The sequence below is a fragment of the Salmo salar genome, chromosome 26 (assembly GCF_965601325.2).
Source record: "Salmo salar chromosome 26, fSalSal1, whole genome shotgun sequence".
In the NCBI taxonomy this organism is placed as follows: domain Eukaryota; kingdom Metazoa; phylum Chordata; class Actinopteri; order Salmoniformes; family Salmonidae; genus Salmo; species Salmo salar.
This window is the reverse complement of record NC_138316.1, coordinates 26,410,225-26,422,928: the sequence shown is the minus strand read 5'-3', so window position 1 is coordinate 26,422,928 and position 12,704 is coordinate 26,410,225. Positions and strand designations below refer to the sequence as shown.

Genomic DNA, 12,704 nt, shown 5'->3' with positions numbered 1-12,704 from the left:
GCAAATGTTGGAGAGACAGATAGCAAGATTTATACAAATCTCCGCTGTTGAAAACTAAATGTTAGAATAAAAGACATGTGAGATAATGTCTAGATGCTTTTTATAGTGGAGATCAAGTTTATAAATTGCTTGGCTGGGCTGATGAGACAGTGGATTGCACAGTCAGATGGAACCGAGTAAATAGGCATTTTAACATCATAGATTTAGAGGGTGGTAACTTGGGGAATAGACACCAGTTTTAGCCAATCAGGATTAGGCCCACCCATTGTATAATGTCTTCTGTTATATTCTATTGTCTTCTATTGTCTTCTATTGACTTCTATTGTGCACTAACCAGCTCTAGTCAGCTACTCCCATAGGACTATGCACCTATGACTCACAATGACACAAACAATAACGTAATTTCATAAATCTAAATATTAATACAAATATCATAATCTGCTGTTTGGTTCTCACAAGTATAATTTTAGCACAGGCGTTTAACTCGGTTCTCCTCATTATGCCACAGGAGAAGATGGCCTGACCAGCCCATGCAGAGAGAGAGAGAGCTGGCATGGCCAGTCCAGGTCAGAGAGGTGGCTGCATCCTGCAGTGTGATCACAAAGAACAAAGGAGCTCTGATTGATGGGTGGTAACCTAGGCTCTGTGATTACATCTAATTTCCTTAATGTCCCAGCAAGGATGCACAGTGCAAACTTTCCTGTTTCCACCAGAGATGAGGTATGTTGCATTTCAAAGTGGATTCTAAATAACATCCATCCAATTCCCTAGCGAAGCCCTGACAGGACAGCCAGGTCAAGTGTACATTTTTAAGTCTGTAATCCCTGTGTCACCACAGTCTCCAGGTGGTCAAACCTTCAATGGAGAGCATCAAGTGGCGGAAGCTTGTGTCACTCTCCAGTCTTTATTCCATGTAATCAAACATTCTGTCAATTCCCTACTTTTTTGTGGGCGATGCTTAGCCTGTCCTACAGTATGTATTGAGTGCCATTAATGTTGTCACGGGTGTCGTAGGGTGTAGACCAAAACGCAGTGGGAAAATATATACTCATCTTCTTTTTATTTAGTGAAGAAGGAAAACACACACAACGTATACAAAAAACAAACGAACTGGACAGTCTCGTCAGGCATACAGCTAAACAAGAAACAATCTCACACAAAAACCCATGAAAAACAAACTCCTAATTATAGGACCCTCAATCAGAGGCAACAATAACCAGCTGCCTCCAATTGAAGGTCCAACCCCAATTAACTAAACATAGAAATACAAAAGACTAGATAGAACATAGAAATATACTAACATAGAACAATGACTAACAAACCCCGGACTAATAAATCAAATACCCCTCTACCTAAACACATACACAAAACACACCCTGAACCACATAAAATAAACACCCCCTGCCACGTCCTGACCAAACTACAATAACAAATAACCCCTATACTGGTCAGGATGTGACAAATGTTTGCATTCAGACACGTATGATACAAGTCTCATTCTTTGACATTGAAATGATCTTTCCTATTTTGGCATTGATATTATATTCCAATACCATTGTGTGGTATTTATTTGGCAAGCATAATGAATGTGTGTTTCTGTCATCTCAACACCCTTTCAATAGATACAACTAACCTTATATACAGTACAGTGCATCATGTCACATGTCAGTGTTCCCTCCCTCTGTTCAGATAAGACAATGATTATCTGTCTCCTGATATAACTTACACCAGGTTGATGCACCGTGAGATGCTCTGACCAAAATAGTTTGGAAAGGTTACTGTATTGAATTGAAAGTTAAAAACAGGGAACAGAAAGTTGAGGTAGGGACTGAGATGATCCATAGATATGTGGTCATGCTGCATTTGTTCACATATAGTCAGGCCTTTATTCGGAAGCGGCAATTCATTATAATCAGGCAAGCCTGTACGCCTACACAACCACAGTTTCCGACGTCTCCGGGAGCACCGAGGGGGGTGGACCCCAGCTCTGTCCAATTTCCCTGATTTAGTGGTTCCGTCATAGGCCCTGCACTCTGTTCAATAGTACTAAAAGCCTCATCCACACTAATGGGGTTCCTCCGTGACGCAAAAGAAGACTCTTGGGCAGGATGCTTTACGATACCTTACCCAATAATGTAAAGTAAGGGGAACAAGATGATGCCCAGAGTCCAACAGCTCTGTAATTGGGTCTGAGAAATTGGGCCGACTATTGTCAGCCGCACCATCGATTCCCTGAAAAGAGCCGGTCACTGAGGAGTCAGTAGTGTGCTGTATGGGGAAGGGGATGGGAATTGATTATGGAATATGAAGTATTAACTATGTCATTGTTCCAAAAATACCACAAGACTAATGTCCAAGCATTTCACAGAGCTAGTTTAAACTGCCAACATCTTTGAATTTATTTTGTCTAAAATGTTACACATGTCATCCATTTTTGGATGTAGAAAAGTCCTAAGCGTGCTGTATATTCTGATAATCTGGTCATTCTGGCAATCAAAATTAAACAGCCTGACCAACTTAACAATTATGTTTCAATATCATCAATTAAAATATTATAACAGTTGCTATCATATAAGCCAAACATGCATATTTTACATGAATATAACAACACATGATTGTGGCCTGATAATTCTGTAGTACAGCGTTTCCCATCTCCTGTCCTTGAGTACCCCAACAGTACATATTTTTGTTGTGGCCCAGGACAAGCACACCTGATTCTACTTGTCAACTAATCATCAAGCCCTTTACAAGTTGAATCAGGTGTTTTTGTCCGGGGCTACAACAAAAATGTGTGCTGTTGGGTAACTGGAGGACCGGAGTTGGGAAAACAAAGCACGGTGTAGTACACAAATAAAATTCTCAAGAGTTGGAGAGCTGCAGTGTGTCTGTTTGTACAGTAGGTGGCTCTGCCAGCAAGTCCAATGAGGATGTATTATTCTCTTGATTCCTGAAAAACATAAAGCGATGGAACATTGTTGGGACCTTTAAAATATTTAGAACTATTTTAGAATGATTGCAGTATCTGCCAGTCTGATTTGGCCCTGTCCTCAATGCAAGTTGTGATATCAAATGGTGCAAATGACTAGCAGATTTTTGTGAATGGAGCATTTTGTGACAGAACAATGACGCAATTTGTGTTCTATTGTCTTTACTGGTTTGTCGTAACCGCTGGACGGTAGCTGATTGGCTAGTGGATGGGGCTGAACAATCTGATTGGATAAAATTAGATCATTAAACAACTACTTAGTCAGTACAGAAACCCAAGTGGTAGATATATAAGACAGGGCATTGTAGCAGGGTGCAACAGATTCACAAGTTAGTCTAAACTTGAAGTACCTCAACTCATTCCATTGTTCGTCCACGAAAACAACCAATCACAGTAAGTAGAGTATTTAAACCAATTTTCTGTGTACATGATGCATTGGGCTAGCATGGATGGGATGTTATTTCTGTGGCTATTAGATATTGTGCTAATTCTTCAGAATGTTCCAGTGATGATAGAGGGGACAGAATGAGATAGCGTAAACTTTGCCTAGGCCGTTGACCCTGTGTGAGATGCTGTTGAGAAATGCAGTTCAGATGGCTTTTCAAGGGTAGATGAGGTGATTGTGAGGGTGGCTGGGTTTAGACTACAGCTCATTCCACTAATGCATGGGCTCCTGTGGGAGCCACTGGCTGGCTGGTTGGCTGAGGCTCCAACTCATAATCTAGATAGTATCACTAATGCCTTCCTCCTCAATGTCTGGTACTGCATCTCCAAGCCCAGCTCTTCTTTTCAGTTAGAGGGGAGCACTGAGACTAGATGGCTCACTCTGATAGCAGGGAACAAGGGACTTTGGTAGGACTGTCTCATCGCAGAAGGGAAGAGAATGCATTGGGACAGGGAGAGAGATGGGGAGCTTCTTCACTCCCAGTAGAACAGTGAGAAACTGAACTGAGATGGATGGAGCTTACATGTGATAAGTCATGTGTAGGGACATACGAAGATGTTTGTTTTGATCGGGATGAAATGCTTGTCCTATTCTGCTTTGAGAGGAATGTGAATGTTTTTAAAGCCAAGTTTCTGTGGTTGTGGATGTAATGTGTTTTACCGCAGGGACCATGGTTATGATGAAGCTCTCTGCCCTCCTCATTGCCTATTTCCTGGTCATTTGTCAGATGTACAGCTCACATGCAGCTCCAACCAGGTGAGGATCAAAGCACATTATATACACTGTAATGTCCAGTCACTGAAATGTATGTATAGACTACAGGGATGTTAATTTATAGCAATCCCAAAAGGAAACGCCATAGATCCATTGGGATACTTCCATCTTTCTAATAGTAATTGCTGTTATTTCATATATTTTGGCAGCCACACAAATCTTATGTATGCTAATTTAGATTATTTTGTTTTCAGATAACATGATGTGATTACAGAAATCCATACATTACGTTACATTAAATGCCCTCTTCTCAGTAAAATGATCCAATTGGATTACGATATTGTAATCTAATCAATCCGGTGACTCATAAAGCCATTCTATGTATAACTTCCTAATCACTTCTATCCATTTGGAAACAATCCAACTTAATCCCACAGCAATAGGCTAAGATGATTGCTATTGCATGTAGAATATTTCCAAATGGTTGTGGAATGCATGGGTGTTCAATATTCCGGATAGAGTGACCCTGGTCACCGTTCTTACTACAATATTGATTTTGTCATAAAGCTCTAAGTTGGCTACCTGTCAGCTTTCTAAAAGGAAGACTTTTAGCAGATTGTTTTGAGTTTGGCTCGTATCCCTTAAAGCATGAGGAAAGGGCTTTTAGCTGGAGCAAACTCACATAAACTACGTCATACTATTTTCACCAAGTGCTGGTGCAGTTCCAGTCTGATCAACCTAATCGCCTATGTGTTTTCAGAACTGGTTTAGAGTCCATGACAGACCAAGTCACGCTAACTGACTATGAAGCCCGAAGGCTACTCAACGCCATCGTCAAGGAGTTTGTTCAAATGACTTCAGAGGAACTGGAGCAACAAGCCAATGAAGGAAATAGGTAGGTACAGCTCTCCTCATCTCCACAACTTGTTTTAACAACATTCATTTTCATTTTCTCTAGGTTTACTTGGTGTATACTATATGGATCACACATGTTCCTATTATTCAAGAAAACATATAACCCCAAATGTCTTATTAATATGTGGCCAGTCCTTTGCTGCCTCCTATAGCAGTCCGAGCTATGGGTATTTACTAAAGACACAGAGGTATGGACATCGCCCCAAAATCAACAGGGAAATCTATAGTTAAAACATATATTCTCTGTGATTATCTATGCATGGGTTTTTAGAACACTTCATTTTAATGTATTGATTATTTAAGCATTGTTTATGAGAAAGCCTGTTGTGGAATGCTAAATGCTAAATAACCCTAAAGAATGGAAGAAAGCATGGGAATTAGTGCAAGAGGAATGGGATGCATGACAGCAGTTTGTTATAATTTAACTACGATGCTATAAACAGGATTGCCGCATGAGCCTAAGTAACTGAGGTCATTATAGCTATAGACTATTTTCAATTGCCTGTGTTGGACTTGATAGCATGACTTTAAACTGTTATTTTTTTATATAAATGCAAGTAAAAATTGACTTTGAAATGCATGATGTTGGAATACAGTGTTATTACTGTAGCATGTGGATAACAGCAGGATGCATCTGCATGCCATGGTTACTATGAGCCTGTTTCTGCACGTTTGTCTCTCTCTCTAACAGCCTGGATAGACCCATGTCCAAGCGTTGCTCCAACCTCAGCACCTGTGTGCTGGGAAAACTGTCCCAAGAGCTGCATAAATTGCAGACGTACCCCCGCACCAATACGGGAAGTGGCACGCCTGGCAAGAAACGCAGCTTGCCCGAGAGCAACCGCTATGCAAGCTATGGAGACTCATATGATGGAATCTGAGCGGTCCTCCCCTCCATCAGCCCTAGTTAACCTGATCCCTCTGTTCCAGCCTAGCCTGATGATTGCTGATGCATGTGGATCTTGCTTGCTTGACCGACTGCAGAGAAACCTTGATGTCCCGCAATGTCCCTGCTCTCTTTTTCTTTTGTTAAAATCCCCCTTTTTGACAGAGAATAAAATATATAAGTACAAAGCAGAGTCCAATCCTTTAGATTTAGAAAGTGAATAAGCATTTAGTTACACTTCCATATCTTAAGGTGTATGATATCCCTTTACAATACAGATCATTCACAATATATACAAAGTGTTAATCAAAACAAAAATCTTAATCAATGCTTCTTTCAACCGTGACTAGGGTTCTTGTTTAATAAACATATCTTTTTATACCAGAACATATTTTCCATCTTAATTATTCAAGTGAAACAAAGCCTTTTAACATCTTTAATAGTTCACAACAGTTTGAACAATATTGGTGAAGCCCCAGTGTATTTGCTATGTAAACGTAAATTCACAGTACATTTGAGGTAAGTTGAATAACTAATTTGAGCTGAATCTCATTGTTTAGATCTCTGAATGTCTTTATTTTCAATTTGATGATATATATTATACATTTTCTCCAGAAAACAGTAATTTATTACCTTTGTACTTTTTATTGTAATTCATACATTTTGTATCTTTGTAATAAATCCTGAATTTAGGAGAAGTATGTATGACCTGTCCTTTCTTTTCCTAAAAGCAGTGTTACAGCACAGAAGCGTGCGTGCAATACTGCCACATGTGTCACCCACCGCCTGGCTGACTTCCTGAACAGATCAGGAGGAATGGGCAACACTAACTTTGTCCCCACCAACGTGGGCGCCAAGGCGTTTGGACGACGAAGGAGAGACAGCCCCATGACAGCACCTATGTGAATGTGTCAACAGGCCTCAGGGATATGGTATGACAACATTCTACACTCCTCTCTCTTCCCACTGCTGTGCCTCTGACTGTCAACCTCTGTCTGTCTCTACTGTATCTCTAATGCTCTTTCCCCAGCCTCTGTCTTTCCACATCTATTCTACTTTAGTACTTTTCAGACAGTCTCTTTGTAACTTTGCCGGCCTTCAAATTTGGTCTATGTCTTATGGATGAATACAAGTTGGGAGTTAGAGTTCAGTAGAAAGGAGGAGAACCAGTCATTTCCTTCCATTTTCTCTCCCTGCAGAGTATGAGCCCTTTAGTGAGACAACAATACATCCTGTCCTGAACCAACTACAGACATCTGGAAATGACAACTCTTCACTGTTTTAAAAAAACAGCCTTCAAACTACAGGACTGATTTCCTGCACACCTCTTGCATACTCTGTTACCAATATTCATTTGCTCTATAACCATGAGGAGATACAACAACCTAGAAAACATTACAACAAAAAATAAAGAACAAACTTCTGTTATGTCTATTTTCACCAGATCATTACCCTGTACAAGCCAGTTGGTTCTGTCCCGTTTTGGCTTAGAGCACATGTACAGTTTGATCCTGAGTCCCCACCCCTCTTCTCTCCTGTGTCAGCAGCACACTGCAGGGGGGCGGAGACTACATCAAGCTCCGCCCCCACAAGCTTCCCTGACCATGGCTGTGTCTTGTGCCTTGATGTAAACCACTTCTTCACATTTCATTAATTGTACAGTATGTTTAAAGAGTGAAAGGAAAACGACTGAATAATCTAAATATTGTAACAATTGTGAATCTAAGCAAGATTAAAATGTATTTTAGATACATATGGGTCGGTGTACTTGTTTTATTCTGCAATGATCTATCTAAGCCCTTAGATCACAATATCTACTAAGCTAACATATGGAATTGTTTTAAGATGGTCATAAAATGGATAATTTAGCCACTTGATTTTGAATTTTAGGAGCCTGTAGTTATAAAAAAATATATACATAAAAAAATGATTTGATGAAACATTGAATTTAGTCTTTAATGACATAGGCCATAGAAACACATTGAAGACCACGTTTGTATACGGCAAAACAGACAGTCAAATAATAAGGAATACGGTTTTGAAGTGACTGTTCTATATCTGGCAATCTGGTCATGTTATTAGTAGCACATTTTGCCATTTTTACAGCCCGGTATTGGGTTACCTTCAGACTACTCCCCTGAAGCTTGTGTGTGTCTTACAGCAGAACAACCGACACATCCGTGTTAGTTTGTAGCTCTGACTGTTCGGTCTGGACAGTCAGTTTTGTGAGAAGACCTCTTCGAAATGAGGACGTTTGCGAGAGAGAGTTCAGCTTGTGGATGTCGTAGAGCAAACAGTCGATGCTGGCGATGAACCCTGTCATGTGTGTCTTTCGATGGTGGTGACTTGTTAGTTTGTAGCTCAGATGTTCAGGTTTTACATACAATTTCGTGATGATTTTCTTGTCCGGATCCTCTCGTGTAGAGAAAGATTGCTTTCATAAGCCCCATGTTATGGAATAGGCGTAACCTTTATATCAGCGGAAAGAGGGGATTGAGCTACAGCCACTACAAGACATCTCTAGCATAAACACACTTTCCCTTAGATATTCAAATGATGTCACCTTGTGATGCATGGATGCGTCAATCAACTCTTTTAATCGTAAAGAGCAGACAGAGCTGATGGTACACGACATTTAACATTTCCAACATGAGCAGTTTATTATGGTACACGACATTTAACATTTCCAACATGAGCAGTTTATTATGGTACACGACATTTAACATTACCAACATGAGCAGTTTATTATGCTACATGACACTTAACATTACCAACATGAGCAGTTTATTATGGTACATGACACTTAACATTACCAACATGAGCAGTTTATTATGCTACATGACACTTAACATTACCAACATGAGCAGTTTATTATGGTACATGACACTTAACATTACCAACATGAGCAGTTTATTATGGTACATGACACTTAACATTACCAACATGAGCAGTTTATTATGGTACATGACACAACATTTCCAACATGAGCAGTTTATTATGGTACATGACACTTAACATTACCAACATGAGCAGTTTATTATGGTACATGACACTTAACATTACCAACATGAGCAGTTTATTATGGTACATGACACAACATTTCCAACATGAGCAGTTTATTATGGTACATGACACTTAACATTACCAACATGAGCAGTTTATTATGGTACATGACACTTAACATTTCCAACATGAGCAGTTTATTATGGTACATGACACTTAATTAACATCTTCATTTCCAATGTATCATGCTGTATATGCTCAGATCATCAACATAGCCTTGATCACAATGCAGTGTTCCACATTACATCCCAAATATTCTTTAATTGAATTTGACCTAATGGTTACAGAACAAACATCACGCATTTATCCAAATTTAAGAAATGGTATATAGTGTTTATACACTGATCTTTCCAGGACAAAAGCAAAAGGCTAATTTACATACCACAACCAAATCCAGGACCATGTTGATATTGTTTACTCATTCTTACTCCCTAAACACAACACATGAGTACCAACGATACAGAGAACGTAGTCTAAACCAAACGTTCTAGTTGTATTCTCCATTGAACTTATAAAGACATCCTTTTTTCATATTTCATACTGATGTCACCAATAACATGTTAAAAGGTTTCAGATCAATAATGACTTTAATAATGGCACACATAGGTACATATGTTTCAGTAACATAGGCCTCTATGTGGGATCTTGCACTAGTCTATGACTTAGGTATACTGATCTAGAGTATTTTCAGTGTATATGTATAGCCAGGTCCATGCCCAGCCCTGCCAATGTGATTTAGACAGCATCTCCATTAGCTTTGCTTTCCCCCATTTAATCAAGCGCCCGCATGATCTCTCCAAGATACTACGCCCTACACAGCTAAATCACATGTCACAGAGCCACACATCAGCCGCTGGGATAACTATTCTGTTATATTTACATTTAACCAGGAATAAAGAATAGAGATATTTTCATAGCACTGTTATTTTATTGCTTCAGTTATTTTGAGGTTTAATGCATATTCTATGTCGGGGTGAATAAAAAGTGCAGTGATTGACTTTATTAATAATATTTCTGAAATATAATAGGACTGAGCATAAAAGTAATGAAAAGCTTTTCTGGGATACATTAAAACAAATCGAGGGATGGAAAGAGGCTTACAATCCTAGAGCTTCCACATCAGAGTTGTGTATTGGCTTTGTGAGGCAGTGATTTGCACGTAAAATATATTCTGTCATAAAGATGGCGACAGTTACTCTGACCTCTTGTCAACAGATTACAGACACAACTCACAAGGCTCACATGTTATTGCCTTATTAGCTCCTTTGTGCATTGTTAAAGGCAATGTAGTCTCCTGGGTCTCTGTGAAGACAGACTGAGTTGCAGAGCTTCACGCCTGCTTGTCTTCCCTAATTGACGTGCTTGTTCTCCCACTACTTTGACCTCTCTTTTCAGTTCCTCTTCTGGGAGAGGAGGCTCCGGTTTGTTTTCACAAGTATCAATTCATTTCAACCCCCTAAGGAGCTCTGCTTAATAAGGCTGTTCTTTTTTTTTTACACCACCGAATGAATTGTATTATAGTAATGATAACAGGTTTATCAGCTTTTAATATATCCAGTGGGGAATATTGTAGCATGGCATTAGAGTTAGCAAAGCTGTTGATTTGTATGTACTACATGTATCTGTATCATGGATAATACTACAGTACATGGATGTTGTATATGGTATTTGGTATTTTATTAGGATCCCCATTAGCTGTTGCAAAAGCAGCAGCTACTCTTCCTGGTGTCCACACAAAACATGAAACATGACATAATACAGAACATGAATAGACACAAACATCTCAAGGAAAGAACTACATATGGATGTATGCTGATGTGTGCATTGTGTTGCATTGGCGTCATGTGCAGAACGGACGTCATATACAACACACAGTGCATACTATAGGTCTGTTTTTACGTCATCTGAATTACAAATAGCCCTCATTCTGTGCTTCATAATTATCCTATCATCATAATCTTCAGCAACAGCAACAGCCATCACAGGTGTTGTCCTTACTTCACCATGGTGGTGAAATGTATTCCATTCAGGGAGCTGAGGCTTTGTTGATTAACCTGGCTGTTCTCATATCATAGTAGTGACTCAGTTCATAATATGACTCTGCTTCATCTCTCCCACCCCATCCATCCCTCCATGCCTCAGCCCTCCATCCCTCCATCCCCCGGCCCTCCATCCCTCCATCCCCCGGCCCTCCACCCCTCCACCCCTCCATCCCTCCATCCCCCGGCCCTCCATCCCTCCATCCCCCGGCCCTCCACCCCTCCACCCCTCCATCCCTCCATCCCTCCGTCCCTCCATTCTTCGTCTTTCTATAGTTTTACAGGTTATTGTGCTGCAGATGCTTTACCACCTACGCATCCATTATAATTTGTCAGCTGACAGTTAACAGGTCCTAACTGTTTCAGGGATGAATTCCTCTGCATCTATGTAATGGCTTGTATCCTCATTTACCGGGGTAATTCATGTGCAACTATCGTCTTTCTTTCTCATTGAGCTCATCTTAGCCATGAAATAGAGCTCATCTTATTGATCTCATCTCTGTTCCTCTGAGGTAACCATCCCATCCCATTTGATGGTGCTGTCTCATATGAGAGATGTCTTTTCTCCAACGAAATATGGTTTTGACAACCTAAGCTTTGGATTGAACGTGGGCGACTAAAGATATAATACAACATGGTGCATGCTATATCATTCCATGGTGTCTACTGAGGAATAGCACAATCCAGAAACAATGTCAACAGGATCTCTTCTCACTTTTTTATTGCTACAGGATAGTGTAGAGGTGAATTATTTATTTCCCTCTGTTACGCAATCAGACATACACTGTTACCTGGAGTGTTTTACCTCACAAATATTACAACACAGTTGGAATATGACTACAGGTATGTTAACTGTGACAGCAGCTTCAAGAGTGTCACGTAGAGTAGGCCAGAAGGCTAAACTGGAAAACCTTAACCTCCATCAAAATAAAAAGATGGCGGAGCCGCAAAAGTTCTTCTGTGCAAGGGTGTTTATTTACATAGTGATTCTGGAACAAAAACAATAGTACTGCCATCAAACCTATACCTTATGGGACAGCTAAAAACAATGCTGCCCCACCCACCGCTCAATCCAAAATGCCACTCGATGAACTGAAAGAGAGGCTCCTTTTGTAGGGGTAGCCCCTCCCCTCCCATCAGAACAATTAATTAATTAATTAATTCAGCAATTACCTATTCAACCTACAGTTTTCATTTATCTAAACATACCAAAATATATACACATTGCAACACGTTTATGAAACAACATCACAATATAACATTTACACAATTACATCACTACTGACAGTGTCTTCCAATATTCCCATTTACATGAATGAGCCATTCCGGACAGGCACTACAAAGTAAGCCCAATTCCCTTAGCTCGGGTCCTTATCCAGCATACACGGAAGCTACAGAGATGGAGAGAGAGAGGAACAGAACAAACAACGCGCTCATCCATAACATCTAAGTATAATAAATATTGCTTATATTAAATATGAACACTTGTCTGTTTATTTCTTTATACCATAACCGGTTACTGACGTAAGTGTGAAATGTATGTACTAAGATAGCCTCTTACATCTAGACGTTCCGCTAGCGGGACACCTGCTCCAATATCCAATGATAGGCGAGGCGCGAATTACAAATTCCTAAAAAATACAAAAACTTCAATTT

The 12,704-nt window shown here is 39.9% G+C and overlaps 1 protein-coding gene across 6 annotated transcripts; it reads left to right on the top strand.

The window, feature by feature from the left end:
• The first annotated feature begins 3,236 nt into the window (after positions 1-3,236).
• calc1 (Calcitonin-1) lies at positions 3,237-7,683 on the top strand. Of its 6 annotated transcripts, none has more exons than XM_082969278.1 (5): positions 3,237-3,379; positions 4,097-4,187; positions 4,906-5,040; positions 6,681-6,878; positions 7,146-7,683. In XM_082969278.1, the coding sequence occupies exons 2-4, from the start codon at positions 4,102-4,104 to the stop codon at positions 6,850-6,852; spliced, it is 393 nt and encodes a 130-aa protein (XP_082825404.1). In that variant the 5' UTR covers positions 3,237-3,379; positions 4,097-4,101; the 3' UTR covers positions 6,853-6,878; positions 7,146-7,683.
• The last annotated feature ends 5,021 nt before the right edge of the window (positions 7,684-12,704 follow it).

Excerpts from the sequence above, each read along its gene's own strand:
- calc1 (XM_045707938.2), top strand. The coding sequence starts at position 4,081 with ATGTGTTTTACCGCAGGGACCATGGTTATGATGAAGCTCTCTGCCCTC. Across the intron at positions 4,188-4,905 it reads TCACATGCAGCTCCAACCAG|AACTGGTTTAGAGTCCATGA; the intron begins GTGAGGATCAAA and ends ATGTGTTTTCAG. Across the intron at positions 5,041-6,677 it reads CAAGCCAATGAAGGAAATAG|CAGTGTTACAGCACAGAAGC; the intron begins GTAGGTACAGCT and ends TTTTCCTAAAAG.